This window comes from Vidua chalybeata, chromosome 22 (genome assembly GCF_026979565.1).
Source record: "Vidua chalybeata isolate OUT-0048 chromosome 22, bVidCha1 merged haplotype, whole genome shotgun sequence".
In the NCBI taxonomy this organism is placed as follows: domain Eukaryota; kingdom Metazoa; phylum Chordata; class Aves; order Passeriformes; family Viduidae; genus Vidua; species Vidua chalybeata.
Genome location: NC_071551.1, coordinates 4,385,259 through 4,407,194, shown reverse-complemented (window position 1 = coordinate 4,407,194; position 21,936 = coordinate 4,385,259). Strand labels below are relative to the sequence as shown.

The 21,936-nt window shown below is 53.5% G+C and overlaps 1 protein-coding gene across 3 annotated transcripts; it reads right to left on the bottom strand.

Annotated features, from left to right (window-relative positions):
- Position 1: 1 nt before the first annotated feature.
- NPHP4 (nephrocystin 4) lies at positions 2-21,876 on the bottom strand. Of its 3 annotated transcripts, none has more exons than XM_053963014.1 (28): positions 21,473-21,876; positions 20,497-20,628; positions 18,633-18,805; positions 18,251-18,315; positions 17,819-17,974; positions 16,937-17,073; positions 16,078-16,244; positions 15,869-15,995; positions 14,258-14,431; positions 14,005-14,134; positions 11,776-11,822; positions 10,898-11,088; positions 10,603-10,794; positions 9,832-10,016; positions 9,427-9,587; positions 8,853-9,033; positions 7,914-8,030; positions 7,660-7,739; positions 7,286-7,503; positions 7,005-7,194; positions 6,782-6,865; positions 6,530-6,686; positions 6,124-6,209; positions 5,172-5,257; positions 4,919-5,090; positions 4,181-4,360; positions 3,237-3,380; positions 2-3,088 (listed from the first exon to the last, which is right to left on the bottom strand). In XM_053963014.1, exons 1-28 carry the CDS (start codon positions 21,608-21,610, stop codon positions 2,948-2,950), a joined length of 4,011 nt encoding a protein of 1,336 aa, XP_053818989.1. In that variant the 5' UTR covers positions 21,611-21,876; the 3' UTR covers positions 2-2,947. The 3 variants fall into 3 exon arrangements, with proteins under 3 accessions (XP_053818989.1, XP_053818990.1, XP_053818988.1); XM_053963015.1 differs by having other exon boundaries at positions 10,898-11,073; XM_053963013.1 differs by lacking the exon at positions 21,473-21,876 and having other exon boundaries at positions 20,497-20,844.
- Positions 21,877-21,936: the final 60 nt, after the last annotated feature.

Genomic DNA, 21,936 nt, shown 5'->3' with positions numbered 1-21,936 from the left:
GTTTATTTAAAAACATATTTTAATGGTATTTGGAAATTACAGGCAAATGCTTCATGTTGACCTTCACTAAGGTGGCTGCGGTTTCCCACCTCTGTACAGTAAATCAGTAGGTAAATGAACACAGAGACTCAATTCATCATCAAATGTCAAGCCTGAGACAGAAAGACGGGAAATGATTTAAAAGCAACCAGCAGTTTAGAACTGCTGCAAATTTCTCATTATAGAGCTGCAAATTGTTATGAAGAAATAAACTGTATTTTAAGCTTTGGTCTGCCCAGAGCTACCAAGACTCTGCTCCTTCCACCCTTCCCTTCGGTTGGGGTGAGTTCCATCTGACACCTCCAAAAGCCTTTGAGCATGACCCCCTTGGATGCCCCACTCTCCATCAGACTCTGCAGAGGCTGAGCTCCATAGGGTGGAGTTTGAGGTGTGTTTTGTAAGCACCATCCCCAGGTGAGCATCCTTCCCTGGGGGGCTTTTCTCCCCTAGGCCAGTTCCTGCAATGTCACCATGGCACCCATCACCCTCCTCTCTGCGGGACTAACCAGGGAGTGAGGGTGTGCTTTGCAAAATCCTTCACATCCCATCCACTGCAGCTGAACAGGAGCACAGCCACTGCAGCTCAGAGGCTCCACAGCCCTCCTGCCAGACTCCTTTCTCCAGAGACGCTAATAAAATGCATTTTCTCCAGCCAGTGTCTCACTTAAGGAACCTTCGCCTGGGTGTGATTGAGTGCACTTAATACAGTCGCTCTCACTGTAGAAAGGATTCTGAGCCTCCTATTTGACAGCCTTGATCTTAAAGAAATCCATTAAGAGCAGCTTTATCTCTGGGTTTTGTAACCATTAAATCAGGTTTTATCAAGTTGGTGACGCGCTTTCAGAGAGACAAGAGGAAGAAACAGGGAATAAACCTCCCAAACTCCCACGCTGGGGCTGCTGGGCTGGATTTGGGTGACATGGAAATAACCAAGAAAGGGTTTGTCTCAGTGCAAAGCCTCCCAGGGTGATGCTGCCCCACCAGCAGGTTGCAGGAGCCTTTGCTGGATGCTGCCATGCTGCTTCCATGTGCCTCAATCAGCTTTCGGTTTGGCAGAGGCGCTAAATACTCATTTCAGCTAATAAAGATGCCCGGTAATGTCATATTACAGGGCTGGCGAGCTCCCAGCAAATATTATGGTGAGGCTTTGTTTAATTAGAGGGTTCTCAGGCAGTCACAATTTCCTCCTCATAATGGGGAAAACAAGCTGGGTTTAAAAGTTTGGGCTGGCGGCAAACCCTGCTGAGGCTTGGGCATCCTGAGAGCCAGTTTCCCAAGGGCCCTCAGCTGCTGCAGGAGCTTCACCCCAACTCCTATGTTGGTTTTTCTTTTTTTTTCATTACGTTATTTTCTCATTATTAGTTGCAGATTTTTAGTTGCCCCTCCCTGGCCCAGGTGCTGGGGCCAGGTCACCCTGCTCTCCTTACTCCTCTGTTGCCATTCCTGCAATGCCTTTGCCAAGGCAGTGACACTCCAGTCCCCAAAAGGTCTCATCTGCATCTGCTCCAAGAGGGACAACACCGCCAAGAATTACTGAACCCATGGAAAGGGCTTTTCAATCCTTCCCCTCCCTGCACACCTCGGTGATGAGACACAAAACAAGATTTTTAGGGCAAATTAATTTTGTCATTACTGGAATCCAGTTTCCTTCCTGACAAGAATGCAAATGGGAAGAGCACACCAAGCTGCATGCCAGGCATGGGTGCTCAAGTTCATTGTCATTAGCAGGGATGACTTCATTAACAAGTGGGAACCCAGGAAGCTGCCCCCACATTGGTCTTGAGTTCGAGAGGCAGCAGCAATTCCAAGGGCCATGGCCATAATGCCAAGCAGCTGGGACACAAGGCATTTGCATTTCCTACGGGGAAAGTTTTATCAGCTTTTCTTAATGACAGTTATGTAGATTTTGGGCCACAGACATGTGCTGCAGGGGAGCAGGCAGCACCATTCAAGCACCAGCTCAGCTCAAGTCCCTGTGCTGGCATCCCCTGAATGCTGGCACATCATTCACCACTCGAGCTCCCTGTGCTGCAGGTACAGCACCAGCTCATTCATAAGCCTCAAGAAATATTGTTGTGTGAAAATGTAATAAAAATTATTCAGCTAATCTACTTTAATAACCCAACTTCGGGGCCTCTCTGTGCTGCAGACAGTATAATCATTTCTAAAATATGAGCTGTCATTTCCCATCAGTGCGAGGGAGGCAGAGGAACTCGGCACCCGACTTTATCGGGGCCACTAATTCACCAGCCTCAGGCCTGTGGAGAGTGAGCATTTCCAGAGCTGGTGGGCTGCCCTACCCTCCCAGTCCCATTTATGGTCCCTGCCCTGACCCCCAGGATGCTCCAGGGGATGGGGGTGATGCAAAGGACCTCCAGGACTCATCTCCACAGGACAGGGATGCTGAGGATTTCCACCTCCTCAGGAAGAAAATGCTGCCACACTCTGACAGTTGTGCACGGCAATTTCTATGGATCAAGGATGAGTAAAAAGTATCAAAAAAACCGCAAAACTGCCTTAGTGTGTACAAAACTCACTATTGAATATAAAATACTTTAAAAATATTCTGCAGAATCAAATCTGCAAACATCTTAAGTTAAAAAAATATTAAAAGTGCCTAAAATATCATCATGCTTAACAAAAATACAGATCCTGCAGTCACAAGGTGCCGTAACAAACACACCCAATCATCTCAATTTGTGCAGATGGAGCCACGTGGTACCATCAGCACTCATGGCAATGCCCAGGGATCCCACTGACAGAGACACCCCCAGCCTGGCAAGGTGGCAGCCAGGGGATGTGGGGTCATGAGCACCCTCAGACAGACACAGCCACCCCCGAGGCGGTGCTGATGAAGCTGCTGGGCTGGCACAGGAACCTGCAGCTTTGCAGGGACAGGCAGGCAGCCTCACTGGTACAGGACCTTCACACAGAAGGTCTCCTCATTCTTGTCCTCGTGGTCATTGATGTGAATCAGGATCTCCTCCTCCCCCACAGTCTGGCTCGGGGCGAAGCGCAGGCCGATGGTGTACACCTCCCCTCCCGCCACCTGCGGGAGACAGAGCTGGAGGAGGCAGCAGGACCTGGTCATGCCCCTTCATGTGCCCGCCTTCCCCCAGCCAAGGTGGCCCTCACGGCCAGCACCCACCCAGCAGCACCTTGTCTGGCCAGGGGGGCGTGTCGGCAGCAGGACGTACCTCGAAGGAGTCCTCCTTGAACTGCAGCAGGTCAGGGCGGTTGGTGCATAAGAAGTAGAGCCGGGGCGAGGGGTAGGGGTTGGTGTAGGTGATGCGCTTGTTGCAGCCTTTCCCACCTCCCGCAGGCAGCGAGATCTCAAAGGCCTGTGGGGCAAGCAGGGGCCGTGGCAAGGCGGCACAGATGGCAGGGCGGGCAGCAGCAATAACGGGCACTCCCCCAAAACCCACCACAGAGAATTGCCTCCCACACACTGCCCTCCCCTCCCACACCTCACATCCGCTCTGCCAGCCAGCGGAAAGAACCCACCTTTGATCAAAAGAAGCAACAATTAATTACAACTGCAAAGCACAAAGGGCTGGGAGAGCAGCAGAGACTAGCCAGCTCCTTCTCATTCCCAGGAAGAGCTGTGGTGCTCAGATAACTAGATGAACTTGATGAACCCGAACAGCCCCTTCCAGCCCCAACTACTCTGATTCTCTTAACACCTCATAGCCCAAGCAGCATGTGGCAGGACAATGGGACACTGGTGTAAATGCCAATCTGAACCTTTCCCAATACCAAGAGGTTCAGGAAAACATTTTTAGAAGAAACACATTAGCCAGGAAATCTAATTTTCTGTCTTTGAGGCAAGGCCTCTGCCAGCACAGCGCTAATCGAAAGCAGCATGCTGCAGCTCTAATTTCACAACTGGGAATACTTCCGAGCTGCCGCTCCTCAGCATGAAGCTGCCTCCAAAACCACCTAAAAGATATTCTACCAGGGGCTTCAGTGAGATTATTCAAGTACCCCAAGGGCTAAATGTGTGTTTATGATGGCAAGCGCCAAAAAAAAAACACAGATGGAAAGAGAGGAAGAAGCAGGAGACAGCCCCAAGTTATGGGCTAAACTGCAACCACTGATCCGGCACCATCACTACGTTTCACAGCAGCAAGAGCTGCCGTACCTTGGAGATGAGAGGCTGCCTGCAGGACAGGCAGAGCAGCCAGGAGGACACCAGCTGGTGGGACTCCACATCCACCAGGTTGAGGTAGATGAACTTGCTGCCAGCCCGCCGTGGCCTCACACCAATGTAGAGGTCCTGAATGCCATTGGCAGGGAGGAGGAAGGCACCGTTCGGATCCACCTGTGGAACAACACCTGGAGGTACAGCCACCCACAACGGCTGATCACAGCCCTGAAAAGTCCAGCTTGGAGCATCAATTAGACCCAATTGCTCTTAAAAACCTGTACCTCTGTTCCATCACTATTGAATCCCATACCTCCCAGTCCCATGAATACTCTGGGACTAATTCATGAAGGACAAGAGCAACTCAGGAACACCCAGGACCTCCCCAGACCAAGGGTTCCACCACACAGGCTTTGCCTGAGGAGCCTTTGCCTTTCCTTTACAGGACAGCAATGGAGCTTTTCTGCCTTTTATTATTCACATTTCCAATTACGGACGAGCAAATTCTAAAGAAATTGAGAGTCTTCAGACAGTCTCATTAACGCAGATAATTTGCCCTCCGGGGTTTCGCGCCAATGATCCTACACATGACAACTCTAATCAAAAGATAATTATCACAAACGCTTTACGGCTCTCAGTTGTTCACAGTTCCGCGTGGGTTGCCTTTTGCTTTCTGGAGGGGGTTTCTTTGGGCTGACCCGGGCCAGCCAGCCCCTAGCCCACCACGGGGGTTACCTCCAGCTCCTGGGGGTGGGAAGTGAAGGCCTGCACCCTCCGCGGGGCCGCGGTGCCACGCAGCAGCAGGGAGAGGCGCGTGAGCTGCCCGGCCGTGCAGGCGACGTCCAGGCGCTGCAGGGAGTGCAGGTAGAACTGCCAAATCTGGACAGGTGCTGCCAGCCAGGCGTCCCTGTGCATGGACAGACGGACAGGGCTCGCCACACACCATGGGAGTCAACGCTCCCCACCCTTTTGGGGTCCTGCTACTTACGTATAAATAGCAACAAAGAACTTTTTGATCTGCGGGCTTGGTCCTCCGGCTACTTTGAGAAAGATGTCCTGTGGCTCGCCAGGCCCCTGCATAGACAACAGAGCATTGTCCCAGCAGTTGGCCAGCAAATGAAGACCCCAGGGGTGTCTTCCCATTAATCAGGGAGTTATGACCGACTCCCTTACGAAAGCAGATGCTTTCGGTACCTCGTTAAACTACGTTATTAAGTTATTATACAGCTTGGCTGAGCTTTCCCAGTATTTTTAATTACAAAAGAGGATACAAATGACTATCACATTCCAGGTCTGCATCTGTAATCAAATTTTGGCAAATTTTCCACAAGTTTTCTAACAAGCCCTAATCCAATTACCATACTAACGCATTTCCGCAACAGCAATTAGCAACTATCCCTTGTCGCCATTTGCATGGACATGGCCAGGTTTATTTTTCCCTTCCATCTCTTCCTGCTGTGGAGCCAACCCAGGAGAGCCTCCTGCTTCAGGAGGAAGTGGGATGGTGCAGGGCTGGGCATGGAGCTGCCCCTCTACTCTAGCATCCTTCAGCAGAGACAGGCTTTGCTGTGCACCCCAAGGACACACCGTCCCCCCACCCACTGCCAATGGCTGCAGATACTCCAAGCAGCAGAAAACCCAACAAAAGGCTGTTTTTCCCCAGCATCTGAATCATCTGGTACTTGCTCAAAAGAACAAGCAAGTACAGGCTGCTGTATGATGTGATAAGGGGCAACGCTCAACCTCCCCCGCCAAAACAACACAGCTCCTCTTAATTGGGAATAAAAAGCAATTCCAGCTTCATTGCTGCCACTGTGTCACTGCCACAGGCTGGTACACAGGGATGCTCTGTGGTTGCACCCACATCGGCAGCTCTCTGCCAACCCAAACAATCTGCAGGAGAAGGACGCGAGGAACAGCGATACCAAAGTGTAGCATACCAAGGATTTGGTTTCACAAATGATGTCGGGGTCGCTGCAGCGAACGAACATCTCAGGTTGTCCTCCCGGCACCCCCACTGGCGTGCCTGTGGACAAGGGACCGAGGAAATCACCTTCAGCTTTTGCTCTACCTGTGCCTTTCCCCTGTGCCCCATGCAGCTGCACACAGAACCCCTCATGCTAGACCTACCAGCAAACCACACGGGTGTGCAGGTGTAGGGAATTCGGGTTGAAGTTAACAGAGAAAGATGGATGGAGAGCAAGCGAGGAGCCCAGGGCCGTGAAGGCGTGAGGAAGCAGCAATGTGCTCTCTGGATGCTGCTGTGCTTCCAGAAAGGCTCCATGAACTACAGACGATGACTAACAGAGAAGAGCCCAAGTCCCACAAGGCACGCCACAGACTCACCAGGGAGAGTGTGCCAGGGAGGCAGCCGAATGGTCTTCTTCAGGAAGGTGAGCTCTGGGTGGTAGAAGCGAAAGGTCTGGTCCACCACATGGGGCTGTGGCTCCACCTTCACCCGCAGGAGTGCAATGGGCTTCCCCCTGCTCACCTGGAAGGAGACCTGTCCCGGGGGCCAGCAGGAGAGGGCTGGGGTTTTCCAGTGATTCTGCTCCTCCCGTGTAGCCCCCCAAGCAGTGTTTCACCCGGCTCCCTAACCTGGATGAGCTTTGTCTGCTTGGCTCCACTCTTCCCAAGGGAGTGAGTGTTCTCATTGGCACCAGTGCTCAGCCCAGCTGGCCCCTGCGGGGTGAAAGAGTGAGTTCCCTCAAGGTGCTGCTGCTCCCCATGGCTGTTCAAGCCTGCTCTGTGATGGTAACCACAGCCACGGGGAACACTTTGTACCAGAAACAGGGTACTCAAAACAGGGGCCCATGCCTACCTGTGCCGCAACCATGGCGGGGTCTGCGGAGAAGGTCTGGAATTTGAAGGGGATGTGGACAGTCTCACTGGGGCGCAGGTAGACCTGAGGCTTGAGATCCTCACTGAGATGGAACATATCCTCTTCCACCGGTGTAACACTCCTGGTCAGCTCCTTGAAGTGGCGCCACTCCCTCGGGTCCAGTATGACACTGGAGCAGTGAGCAGCGGAGGTGCTGGTGAGGACTGGGAGGGAGCTGGTACCACCCTGGCATCTCCCCAGGCACACAGGGGAGCCCCCACCTGAGCTCAGGGTGGTCGACCTCAATGGTCACGGTGTGCTGGACGCCATACGGGTTCTTCAGGGCGAACTCAAAGAACTCAGCTGTCCCCAGCACAGCGTGGACAGTGCGGGTGGCTGTGATGGCCTGGCTGAGCATCTGGTAGATGCACTCTCCCTTGATGTGATTCCGGTAGGAGTCAATGACCTGCAGGTCCCAGGCACGCTGCTTTGGCCAGCCCTGCCCAGAGGGAAGGAACCATAAGCCCCGAGACACCGCAGGTCTGGCCCCACGCCCTCCTGCCACCAGCACCCTCGTGCAGCCACGCCACCGCCACGTGCTGCAGCCAGTGGGTGCACATGGCCTCTCTGAGGGTGACCAGGGGGCCAGGCTCACTTCTGGCCGGCGACTGCGCAGTGCGGCCTCCAGCTCGTTGTCCACATCCACCAGCCTCCGTGCCCACGCCGTCCTCCTGCCTGTGGGGAGAGACCACCATGGCACCAAGGAAGGACTCCCTAGATACTGCAGTCCCCAGGATAACGCAGGGCTGGAAAGGGGAGCACCAGAGGGGCCACAGATGGCACTACAGCAGCAGAGACCTTGCCCACCTCAACCCACAAGGGCACAGGCCAGGCCCCAGCAGGACTCACCACCAGGAGTGCTCAGGGAGCACCCCCTGCCACCTGGGGTGGTGACAGTGGTGTCTGGTGCAGTGACAATGCAGGAATGGGATGGCAGCTGCTCTGGGGTCTCCTCGCATGGGTGACCTGCCACAAGCAGAGACAGGAGTGAGTGGAAACCATCCATTCTCATTGTTATAAAATCTACTGCAAATTTTTACTTCCCTGCATCTTGGTTCAGCCAATTTACACAAGCAGGAGAGAATATCTGGAAACCAATGATGCCCTAAGAGCCCCACATGCTCCCCAGAGCCTGTTCTGTCACACAGTCACCTGCTCAGGGATGGAGCACACCATCATGAGCCCCTCACCAGCTCTTGCTTTCATTTCTGAGTTCTGCCTCTCCCTGCATGGCTACGTGCTGCTGCATCTCCCCTGTCCCACAAAGGCTGTGCCAAGTGGAGCCACACAAGGCTCTAAACCCACCAGGTATTTGCCCAGCCTACACATCCCATCCCCATCCTTCGGGAAAGGGCACCAAGCTTTACCATCCTGTTTCTAACAGTATTTTGAATTGTTTTTTAAAAAGAGGATGGGAAAAACACCAATCAAAGGGCAGCTGCTGTCCTGGCACAGCAGCTCTTTGTCAGGGTGTGTGTTAAACCACTCCCTGGGTTGTGGATCTCAGATTCTCCTTCCCAGGAGCTTATCGGCCCTTTGCAGGCAAAGTATGGAAATTACGATTTAAGATATCTTATATGGAGCTAATCTCTCCTCTGAAGATAAGATTTTAAAACCTGGAGTCACTGCACATTTATAGGACACAGAATTAAAGACATAAAATAAAAGCAGCCAGCAGGTTCTGGGAAGGATGACGTCCCCACCAGCCTGGGTCTCACTCAGGTACAGCCCCACACATGCTGTGTGCCCCACCTAAGCCTTTGGGCCACATGAGCAGTGGGTTCTCACCAATATTGGCCAGGCAGAGGTGGAGGCGGCCCCTCACAGCCACACGGACTCCGAGGGGCCGCAGGGCGCCGTGCCGCAGAGCCTCCCGGCCCATCACCGTCCCGTCCGGCTCGTACTCAGTCGTGGCCACCTCCAGCTCGTGGTAGGTCCTGACGGCCGTCTGGCCCTGGCGCAGCAGGGGCTGGGCACAGGGCAAGGAGCAATGAGTTACTGGGGAGTCTGGTCCAGAGGGCTCAAGGGGTCTGGGTATGAATGCACTGGATGTCCTGACTCTGCAGGGCTTAGTGCTAGAATACTGCCAGAGTTATAGGGAAGGGCAAAGAAAGTTAATGCTTTGTCATCACTTTGGAGGAAAAGATAACAAATCCTGTGACTGGGGGCTTGTCAAGCTGACACCAGATTCGGTTACACAGAGGGGCTGACAGCATCTCCATTACTGAAGACTCAAGGACAATGCAACAGCATCTAAACACAGGATCAAAGGCAGAGCTGGGCTCTTCCCTAGCACTCCACACGGGCAGGGGGCCCTTCAGCATTACCAGCCATGGGAAAAGACCTTCAATCTAACCAATACCTCCAGTTTAATGGCAGCAGACCCAAAATGGAGCAGGGAATCTCCATCCCAGACATCAATCTGGAGGCTGTGCTCAGCCAGGTACCGCAGGAACCAGCGCTGCTCCCCGGGCCGCAGGAAAGCTGGATCCACCATGTACTTCAGCTGCAAGCCCGGTGGTCCTGCAAGACACCACACTATCACAGACATGGCACTTGGCTTGGTGGGAAGCCTCAGTGTGCACCTCACACAACCAACACTGTGTACTACTTCAAACACTGGATGTTTTGAATGTTTTCCATGATGTGCAAACCAGCAGAAGTTTGCCATTAACAGACACCAGCCCATCCCTTGGGCCAGAGGCAAGCCCTCATCCACCCAACAGAAGAGAAGCAGCCACACATGGATGCTAAAACCAGAGCTTACTGGTTAGGGTCCCATCCTCGTTGACACGGACAAGGAGCTGCGCCGGCACAGCCAGCCCGGTTGCCAGCCCGCCCTCTGTGCTGACCAGCTGCAGCCGGGGCGTGGTGACCGGTGGGAAACGGTAGAACTGGAAGGTGAGGAAGATAGTCCTTGGCCACAGCCCCTCCATGCTGCCCTGGGCATCTCTTGAGAAGAGAGAGGGGCTTGGGTTACTTGTGGCACGGTGCTGCCACTCTGTCATGAGCTACTCATGCATTTGGCACATGCCAAGAGGCAGAAGAAGAAGAGAAGATTGGCAGCACCACAAGTATTTGGACTTTTCTGAAGACAGCCGCCATACGGTTTGCCTTAACTTCCCAAAAATCTTTGTAATTCCAGCTGTCTCCTGCCATATGCTGTGGTGGAGGCGCCCAGCAAAGACAGCATGTTACCTTCCCACAGCACAGTGGCAGCCATGGAAAAAACAGAAGCGGGGCCTTATCCAGCCAAAGCCACCCCTTGGGTGCCAACTTTCCCAACTCCATTTGCATTTCTGGAGAAACCCTGCATTAATGATCTCTGACATCACATTGTGGCTCATGGATCCAATTTAAAAAGATTGGATTATGACTTAAAAGTGCCCAGGGAGGACAAAAGCAAGTGCTAAAAGAAGAGGCACCTCTGCAAGGACGTCTCCTGACCAAGCAGGGAAGAGGGTTAGGGGAATTTAGAAAGGACTGTCCAGGAGACCTTTGGGATCTGCCCACACAAGACCACGAGCTGCCATCCCACCTGCCAAAAGCCAGGAACTGCAGGACTATTTCATTGCCCTGCAGAGGGTCAGCTTCCTCCAGCCGCAGGTTGAAACTGCCCAGCTCCACTGGCTCTGAGATTTCCACCGGCTCTTGGTTGCGGTCCAGGATGTCTGGAAAACCGGCAGCGTGCAGGCGCGCCAGCGCGGCACGAGAGAGGGACACGTGGGAACTGATGGAGAAATAGGGGTGAGCTCCACAAATGGGGCCGTGGGGACCCTGGCAGGCCAGGTGATGGGGCCACAGGAGCCTGGGGAGGGGCAGCCGAGCATCACCTGCATGCCTGCAGCCCCACAGCAGCCATGGGCAGCTGCAGCGGGGTGAAGGGCAGCGCCCGCAGCTGGTCGCTGGCACAGGGCTCTGCGTCCGGCGAGCCCAGGTCGGCCTCCAGGTGGGTGATGGCCCCATCCTGCTGCAGGGTCCGGCCTGTGCCCCGTGGCGAGGCCATGAGCTGGGATACGGACAGCTGGTGAGAGAGTGGCAAGCGTGAGCAGCCGCAGCCACAAGGCAGCCCCCTGAGGCAGCCCTTGTGGTAAGCTGAGCCAGCAGCCCCTCTGTGCTAAAGGAGCTCGGCCACCACATGTCCCAGTGTTGTCATTCCACCAAGAAGTGGTACAACTTGGCCACACAAGGGTTTGCACCTCCGCTGCCATTTCCCTGCTGCTCACTCCCTGGCAAGAGGAGGGATGAGCACATGCAGCAGGAAGATCAAACTGCTTAATGTGGCCTTATGAGGCATTTCATTTCATTTCATCAAAAATATTTGCGTGCATTGATTCCTGCATCAAGATATAAAACAGCATAAAGAGGGCTCTCAGTATTCACAGCTCTGCTTAAATCCTGGGAGCTCTGCACAAACAAACCATGCGTCTCTGTCAGCACATACCGGGGACAACAGCACCCAGCAAATCTGGGCTGTCAAAAACCAGAGCTGCCCTCACTCCTGCAGTATGAAAAGAGCACAGGGAATCTCTCCCAGCACATCACAGGCAGGAGCTGGTTTACTGCCTGGAGGAGGTGGAGTTGAGGACACTTGGTGCCTCTTGGCTGTAGCAGACAGGGGATGGGTCCAGAAGCACATCCTACATGTGGGCCATTCCCTGGGGAATGCTGCTGCCCACCACCCACACTCACTGGTGCATGTGGCACTTACCCCTGGTCCTCGTGGGGAGACTGCCACTCGTCGTGGGGCTGGCACTCCTGTGGAGAGGGACAGGAGAGATGCTGTAGAGGAGCCAAAACCCCCAGGCCCCATAACTGCAGCTGCACCCACTGCCACCAAACTGTCCTCCCACCAGCCCTTCTCAATTTTAGGGTTGAAGACAGCGCAGTGAAGCAGTTTACCATCACCCAAACACTTCTTTTGACTTATTTCCCAATAAGACTGCTGCTTGGGGGTTAACACAGCACATCTCCAGATCCATCCTTTATTTTGCCGTGAATCAGCCTAACTCTGCCACAAACAACAGCTCCCCCATCCCCTGACAGCGCCGCGGTGCCTCACGGCCACGCGATGCTGCCTAAGTGGGATGCTTAATGAGACGTGAAAGTTTTAGGATACTTAAGGTTTTCATCGCTTCTCTGTTATTTTCTGTCACTCCCTTCAACTGCTCGAGCATTTGTGCCCCGAAACGGTGGGAGCTTTATCGTGTTTATATTCGGCTGCTCTCTCGCGCCAGCACAGCTGAGCTCGCTGAGCCGTGGAGCCACGGGTCCTTCGCAGCAGAGCAGGGGCACAGATGTTCCATCTCTGCATCCACGTGATGCTTAGACCTTAATTTGCTTTCCCCCACCACATATATCCCAGCTATTCCATGCTGGCTGCTGTGTAAAGGAAACCACCCCGTTTCCCTCATGCCTAAAATATTGTTTCCTTCCAGTCAGGATGGCTTTGGCTAGTGTTAAGAAGAGGATGGACAGATCTAGCAGCAACACCAGCATCTGAGCTGACAGAAGAAGCTCTTGGCCTCCCCTGGGCCAGGCAGCAGCACGTTTCTCAACAGAGCTCTACAAAAAGTTAACCCAATAGTCTCTTCAGCACCTTGGAACACAGGCTGGAGAAGCACAGCTCTGAGATCACCGCTGCACTTGCAAGCCCTCCCTGGTGCCATAAGCCCCATGGAGCTGGGAAATGCCAGGGAGTTTGTCCCTGAAAATCACCTTGATGGGGATCTCCCCTCACCAGAGACACAGCCCACAGCTCAGCACACTCCCCCAAGCCAGAGCACTCCAGACCACCACCAGGTTGGAAGCTCAGTGTCAGCACATGATTCCCTCTCACCTCACCACACCACAACTCCATCAGCATCCCAGCCACCTACAGCTGAAAGGAACCAGGAAAAAGTTTTCAAGCAGCACCAGGAAGGTACCAGTCATGATGCAGCCTGTGCTGCAGGGAGCTGAACCCCACATACCCTGACATTACGAGACCCCTTCATCTCCAACTAAAGCTTTCCTCTCCAAAGCCCCTCCCAGCAGCAATCCTGGCTCCTCACCAGCAGAAACACAGGATTTGTCACAGCAAAGCCATGGTGCCACTGCCATCTTGTGGTTCCACAGCACTGGAACCGGCATGGAACAGCAACCCACCGTAACGGGCATTGCCTGGCCCATGGGCTGACACTAAATGGCTCATCAGAGAGCTGGGGAGATGTGACACGCACTGAAACACTGCCTGGTGTCTGAAGCATCACCCCGAAACACAGCTGGGACCCCAGCAGGAGCAGCACTGCAAAGAAAGGGGAGTTTGCTTCCCACCAATCACAAAAGGGGGATGAGAGAGAAAGAAGCCAAAGAGGATTTTTAGGAGCACAGTGCATGGACATAGCCTCATGCCCAAACTCAAGCCCACAGCATTTTTCCTTCTACCTCCAATAGAGCAGAAAGGTGCTGGAACCCCAAACACACAGCCCCCCAAACTACAGACTGCCTGCTCTTCCCCAGCCAGGCACCAACACATCCTGCACACATCAACCCAACCCAGGCTGCTGTCACACTCCCTCAGTGGTGGCACAACCAGATTAATTCTCCCCAGCCTCTTGTCCCCATGTCTGGAGAGACTATGAGTCCAGAGAGAGGAGCAGCAGTACCTGCAGCGAGAATGTGCTGCTGGTGTGGCCACTGCACGCAGTGACCCAGAATGGGAGCAGGCTGGGGCAGTGCTGGCAATCCCTGGGGATTTTGCACGTGGCTCAGCAATACTACCACATGGGAATTTTGCAAGTTAAAAAGTAAGAGCTGAATTCAACTTGACAAAATCTTGCTTCACTCCAGTAATTCATAACTAGCTTGCTGAAACTCGCTGAAGTCTTGTTTTCTCTCCTGAGCAGACACCAGTGCCACACTCTGTATTTTAAATGTCAGCGATCTGGAAAACACTCACTCAGCGATGGCGTAGGAGGCTTCTTCGACTCGTCCCTGTCTTTACATAGGATCTTCGCAGCAGTTACAAGATGTTCTTCCGAATCAGTGGAAACATGGAATTGGATAGTCCCAGACTCCATGTGCTTCCCCTGAAGTTGGCAACGAAAATGCTTTCAGACAGTGCGTTACATGCAGCCTTCCTCGTGCCTCCAACAGCAGTTCCCTTGCCCTGACACCGGAGGCAAAGCTGCCACGGGCCAGCACGCCCTTACCTGCCGGGAGCTCGGTGGGGTCCGGTAGACCAAGGCTTGGCAGGGGCCACGGCGGGCACCACCACGCAGGGGGAGGATGACGTCCGTGTCACCGGTGCCCGGGACGGGGCTCCAGACAGCCCAGCGCACCGAGCGCATGTCGGCCGCCTCACTGCGAGCACTGCCGGACAGGGCCTGGGGGGTGAGGGAGCACAGTGAGCACCAGGCAGCCACACCTCACTGCCAGGACCCGGGAATGGGTGCTGACAGACAGGCACTGCCAGACAGGCACTGCCTCTCATCCCCCACTGGACCTCCTCACACCCGGCTCTGGCATCACGGAAGCCAGTGCTCTTCATCCCGTTCTGGAGACATTTCACTTTCCAGGACCTTATGCCTCTGTAACCCCTCCCTCAAGCAGCTGCACAAAGGGATACATGTTGGACCCCCATCCCTGTCAGAGGGGAAAGGTTTCCACTTACCCAGCCCATCCACAGCCTCCTTCAAACCAAAAGAGGGGCAAAGAAACAAGAGAGAGCTCTGCCAGCACCCACCATCCCCCTCACAGCTAATTATGGCACAGAGGACAAGGACAAGGTGATCAGCTTTGCAAGCAGCTTTGGGATTAACCACTCTGCCCCAGGGCTGCACCACAAGGACTGGCTCCACTGCTGCCCCAGACAGCACTCCCCACAGAGCCAAACAGATCTGCTTCTGGAACCCCAAATCTCTGCGGGACCTTGGGCTTCAGTTTTCCAATAGAGTTGGACCCAACAACAACTTCCAACAGCACAGCTGAATGTCTCCCTTCTCAGTACAAATCCCTCTGGTCTGGCACAAGCATCCTGCTTTATAAATGCCCATTTCCCCTACTTTGGCTCTGGACAGCTTAACAAGAGGCATTTGCTACATTTTCAATGAACATCTTAGTAGGACAATTAAAGCCTCCTAATAAACGCTTGGCAATCGATTCAGCTAGCCAGGAGCTGATGGCTCCAACAACACCAGGTCTCTGGAGAGGATACACACTACTCATTGAGCTGGGTTTAACCTGCAGAAAGGTTAAACTAAGATGTTAGTAAATGATCAGTAAATAGGTGAGAGTATATTGACTGCAGAGACCACCCTCAGAGATTTCTCCTGCCTTTACAATTTGAGAACATCAGGCTGAAGCACCCACAAAAACCTCAACATTCAGGGCAAAAACAAAAAAAAAAAAAAAAAAAAAAAAAGTGGGATGGGTTAACCTCTTTTCAGCATAAATACTAAATTCTAAAGAAAAGCCCTTTTGATATTACAAAAGCTGAAATTTTCCAAATTAACTTGCCAGAACACTATGGGAATGCTGCAGGCTACATTCCTCCATCTACTTATAAACAGTGAAGAAATGCAACCACATGTTATTAAAATAATTCTCCAAGCCATGCAGGTTGTTTTTGCAGTGTTGTGGAAGGCACCCAGACACTTTGCAGGGCCCTGCATTACACAGCACAGACATGCAACAAGGAGCTACTGCAACTTGGAGAAGCAGGACAGTGAAATGGGCAGAGGAAGGAATCCCTCAGCAGGGCTCACTCCTCCAGAATGGATCCCTGCTCTTTCACAGGCACAGAGACACACGCTCAGCCCTACCTTGCCACCAGCTCTCGCTGTGCTGCAGAAGACATATTCCAGCTGGAAGCAGACCCTGAATGCCGGGTGAGGGACCATTTCACTCAGCTGGATGCGGCTCCTCAGCACTAGGGCTTGATCTGCATCCCTGTGTGGGATGGAGAAGTGGCTGTGGGAGGCATCCGAGGCAGGAGGGAAGCAGCACCAGCAGCAGAGGAGCAACCCCTTACCTGGCTCCAGAGCTGGGCATCCCCTGGCAGCGACCTGGTGACAATTCTGCCTCTGGCACCAGCACAGCGACCTGCGGTGCCCGGACGAAGCGCAGGCCATTGTGGACGCCGACGTGCAGCCGCCGCTCCCGAACCACCACCTCCTCACCATCCAGCGCAGTGTTAGCCTGTGACAGGAATGTTTTCCACCTTGGGCAGCACTCCCTGTGCTGACCACAACCAGAAGAATACAGGCAACCCTTCAGAAACTCAAAAAACAGGAGCTATTCACGCAGCAGATGATAGATATTACATCTTTTGTCTTTATGGCAGAGATGGTGCAAATCTGGCAAGGAAGGACCTGGCCAGCGGCTGCCACTCCAAAGAGATGGACTCGATACACACTGCATCTTATCGCTGCATTTCCCACAGCAAAGCAAACCCAAATTCTGCTTATAAGTGTCAAAACAAAGCCCACACAGAGCACACACGTACTAATCCAATAGCGAAATAAGCTAAAGGCTTCCACAGCAAAAAAAAAATTTGGAGACTCCAAGAGAAACAAATGCATGAGTATCACTTACCTGACACTTTTCACCCCACCCATAATTCCAGACACTAGAATTACTGCTTTACACCGTGCCTTCCCCTGCCCCAACCACATTGGCAGTACCTAGAATCATGGAATCACAGAATGGTTGGGATCGGAAGGGACCTTTAGCATTATCTTGTTCCATCCCCTACCATGGGACCCTTCTACTAGAGCAGATTGCCCCAAGCCCTGTCCAACCTGGCCTTGGATACTTCCAGGGATGGGGCAGCCACAGTTTCTCTGGGCAACCTGTGCCAGGTTTCACCACCCTCACAGCACTCTACTTACCTGAAGTAAGCGATCACTGTTCAGTAAATCCAGCAATTCCTCCTCAAACTCCTCCAGGGAAGGGTACAAGTGGATGAAAAGGCGCTCCAGATAGCAGGTGACCGTCTTCATCAGCCGGGGCTTCTGCAAGCAGTCGCCTGAAAGACAAGGTGGTGGCCACAGGCTTCCCAAGCAAACAGAAAGCCACCACTGTTGTACTGGGGTGTCCTGCAGTGCCAGCAGTGGCTCTGCCCACTCAGCTTCTGAGTACGGGCCTGAACACCTGCAGGGACTCAGCTGCTTTCAAGACCTTGCTCAGCTTCAGTACTAACAGTTACTAACCCCAAAGCCATCAGCAGTAGGTTTTCCAGGCAGGAAGCTGAAGAATAATTCAGCTGCAGAACTCTGAGGAATTTTTTACCCTCTGAATCTTCAGCTCACGTTTTTTTAATTGCAGAAGCTCGAAGGGCAATGTGCCATAAGGAGAGATTAACAAAAGCCGAGTGGGCAAGAGCTCATCCCTCCAAACCTGCTAGGCCCCAGCGATGCTGAACCCACCTCCGAGGAGTTTAAGCAAGCTGAAAAAGCTCTTTTTAAGATTCTGCTGAATGACTGTAATTAAACCAACCATCACTTATCCCTAGAAGCTTCCTAGGAGCAAAGCAATTAACAGACAGGGAAGTGACTGAGCCATTTTGACAGATTCCAGACTGAGCTCTGAGCGTGAGGGCTGTGGCCCCATGCAAGGGAGATGCTCTTGATAAGAGGAGACACTGCAGAGAAACCACTGTGCTCCCACAAATCCCATCCCAGTGCCCTGCCTGCCCTGCCCACAGCTTCACAGGGACCCACTGCCTTAAAGCAGGAGCAGCACAGGCAGAGGGAAAGGGAAAGAGCCCTTACCTGTGTCTCCATGTGCCGGCAGCAAGCCAGGAACAGTCTGCAGCCCAGATATCAGCAGGTTTTCAGGAAGTAGGTGAAATATTGCCTCCAGGGGCTGGTGGGACTTCAGGCCATACTGCAGGTGGCTCTTCTCCATCACTGTCATGTATTTGTTCTCTGAAGAAAAGAAAACATCCCAAAATGACCAAAACTGGGGAGACAACTTCACAGCCCCAGTGTTGAATGAATCATTACCTGTGAATACAAGTGCTAGGAGCAAAGGAAAACCTGTGTTTGCCCAGCCAGACCATTCCCAGCTGGAAGTAAGGCACATCAACTGAGCAGTACCAGGGCACAGACCATGTCTCACATCAAGCAGACACATACAACACACATTTGGGTAAGAGAAGCCACCAAGAAGGGACCGAGATGCCACCTCTGGCTGCTGCTTACTTTCCACAGGGTCCTGGAAGCGTGGGTGCAGTAGGGCACGTGGTGTCCCATGGTACAGCTTCAGCCTGAAAGCAAGGAACATATGTGCAGCAGTCACTAAATCCACCCTGAAGCACATCTCCATCTTCCACAAAGCCCCTGCTCAGCAGCAGAACCACCCAACCCACTCCAGAAAAGCCCTGTCCTTTAGGGAAGGGATTAGGACAGGCATTCCTTCCAAACCCATCACTGCTTCCTCAGAGTGAAGAATTCCAGGTTTCTAAATGCTGTCTCTGTTCCTGCAGCCCCAGGACCACCCTTCCCCCCACCCCACCAAAGCAGCCATGCATGTTGCCACCTCAATTCCTAGTGTGACCTGTCACACAGCAGCAGGGGAACCTACGCTCTGTCCTCAGTGGCCGGGTCTGTCACCTCTGATCCGCCGTGGAAGAGGGGGATGATTCCAAAGCCGCAGGAAAGGTGCTGAGAGCCCCCATCCCCTTCCCTAGCCATCATTACAACTTCCACGACAGCAGCAATGCCAGGGTGGTTCAAGGAGGTGTGGAAATAAACAACCTGGGACAGGAAAGGACAGAGATGGGCTGTTTCAGAGCTGGCAGTGGCAGATGCAGGCAGAGCAATGCCTGTTCTGCTGGGACACTCAGTGGCACAACCAGAACATCCACTAAAACTTCCAGACAGAAGCTAATGGCAAATCACTTCTGACACTGTTACAAAATCTCAGCCCTTAAAGCCTCAAGCACCATCTTTTTTTAAACTTTTTTTGTTGCCAACACCTGTTTTCCAGAGCAACTCACAGGCTGCAGACCCCAAATGAATGGGCCTTTGATGCATCCCACACCTACAGCATTTGAGGAGGAAAAAGGAGTTGGAAACCTTCCTGAAATGGGGAGGGACATGGGAGTAGCCTGGACCTAAGGACAGGAAGGGACAGGACACAGGTCACCTCCCCAGGAGAGAATTTAACTCTAGGTTCATCTTTCTATTAAAAACTCATTACCACAGTGTTTCAGGGAAATTGTTTACTGCAATATGGGCTGTCAGGAAGGAATAACAGAGAGAGACATTCCCACATAAACCCTGGGACATAAATCGTTATTCCATTAGCCTTTATTGCGAGGTGCTGGATTAACGACCTGACTGCTGTGCCTGCAGAGCAAGGCTCACCCTGCAAAGGCACAGGGAGCCCTGACAGGGAATGCCCTGTGCCACTGAGCTTGAGGGCCCCTCCTGATTGCACTCAGCAGTTTCTGTCACTTTATTCCTCTCCCTTAGACCCTGAGGACAAAACCCACCACACAAGCAGAGTCTGATCCTGTCCTCATGCCTTCCTGCTCTGGTGAGGCTGGTGAGCATGCATGCAGCACACGCAGGCAGAGAGCAGTGACTTTCCTCCTGACCTCACCTGTCACAAATCAATTCCAGCTCCACCTGAACTGTTCCCAACAATGAGCTGCTGACTTTCCCGCAGTTGGAAGATCCCACCCCACATGCAGATCACTGAGCCCTGCCGGCAATTCAGCCACCACAGTGAGGCTGCAACACAGTCCCCCAACACCCCAAAATTCCTGCTAACTGGTCCCAAACACATGGCAAACACCCAGGAAGCCTGCAGACGCTGGGAATGTATTTGGAAAGGCAGCTCCTCCCAGCATTCAGCTCTCTCTGCAGCACTCTCTGCCCTAGTTTTAATCCATCCCTCTTCAAAACAGGCCGGGGTGGGACGGTATTGAAACACTTGGGAGAGAAAGCACACGTCAACGCCCCTCAGTGCCGCTGTCGATGTAAAGGAAGGAAGAGCACGGGGCTGAGCTGTGCTTCACTTCACCTGCAGCACTGAGGAGGTGCAAACAGAGCTATGAATTGGAAAACATGGGCCATGCTACGGGGCAGTGGTGTCTCCTCATTAAGGGACACCCTGGTTTGCTGGTATCAGCAGCGGATGGAAGCATGGCTTTGGGAGAGTTTAGTTCACAGATAAGGAGAGAGAAGCGCTGTGCAGGAGGGTGGGCAGCTTCTCTTTCCCTTCCTTCCCACTTGTGGGGAAACACTGCTCTCTGCCGCCAGCTCTGAACACGGCAGGTGGCACACGGTGGCACTAGCCTCAGAGGAAACCCAGCACCCCAGTTTCCCCAATAAACCATACATAAAGCTTAATAAATGGGCAGAGTCTGAGATGGGCAAAAGGCCAGGAAGCACTGGGATGGAAAAGGGTTTGGTTCTGTGTTTTCCTTGGCAGCCCCCACCTCGTTGAACGTCGCCCTGGCCGAGCGCGGCGGGGCAGCGCTGGCAGCTCGCCAGCTGCTCCTCCACGTCCTCCCAAAGAAGTGGTGGTAGGTGGCATCGAAAAGGGACAGGCGCAGCTGGTACTGGGCTCCCTGCAAGGCACAACACACCGGCTTTGGGGACGCTCGGGGACAAGCCAGCTCTGCGTCCCCAAAGCTCAGAACACACTTGGGTAAGAGAGGTAATTCCCGTTTTCTAAGGGGTGCCCAAATCAGGCGCATGGCCACAGACAGCTTCACGTGTTGCTGCAGAACCTGCCTCCAAGCCAGAGGATGACAGAGCCAAGGAAAAGTGGGAAAACTGAGCATTAAGCACAGAATAAAGAGGCAACTGATGTTGAAGTGCTATCCAGAAAAAACCTAAGCTAACAAAAAACTAAATGAAAAATTCATTAAATGCTAACTCAGATTTACAGGTAACAAGACATGGGATTGAAAGAACTTAGTGCTTCCGGAAGATCTCCCGTTAGTTCTCCCCAAAACCACCTTGCTTTAAAAGCCATCATGGGGAGTTCAGGCCCACACACACGGACAGGGATGCTGAAAGGGGCTTAGAAAAAAGACAGAGAGTGACTTTGTATATACACAGAAAGTGACAGAATAAGAAGGAGAGCAGGGCTAAACTAAAAGAGGAGCAATTTAGGTTTGATCTTATGGAGAAATTCTTCCTTGTTAGGGTGGTGAGGCACTGGCACAGGTCATCCAGAGACGCTGCGGCTTCTCCATCCCTGGAAGCGTTCAAAGCCAGTAGGTTGGAAAGGGCAACCTGGTCTAGTGGAAGGCAGCCCTGCCCATGGCAGGAGAGTGGAAGGAGATGATCTGTAAGGTCCCTTCCAACCCACACTACTTCATGATTCTATGAATAGTGAGACTCAGCAGAAACAGCGGGCGCAGCAAGACATTGCCGGGGTCCCCTCGCGGGGCCGATCGCCCCTACCTGGGAGAGGGCAGCGCCGTGCAGGTACTTGAGGACGCAGCGGAAGGCGGCGGAGCGGGGCGGCGGCCGGGCCCGGCCCCGCTGCGGGTGCGGCGGCAGCGGCCGGTGCTGCCGGAACACCCGGTCCCACTCGCCCATCGCCTCCCGGCGGTCGCCGCTGCCTCCCAGCGCCAGCTAGGGCGGGCGCGGGGCTGGAACACCAGGGCACACGCACCCTGCGGGAACACAGCCACACACGGACCCGCGCAACAACCACACGTGGGTGGGGACAGCCGCTGCCCACGACCGGCCCGCCTCGCATCCGCCCGGGGATGCGATGTACACGGGTACAGCCAGGGCAGGGGCGGCCCGTGGCCGCCCGCCCACGCACCCGCGGGATCCCGGTGTGTGGGAGCGGGACTGGAACCAGCCCCGTCCGTCAGTGCCCACACCCCCCCGCTCACTCACCGCGCCCCGACGCCATC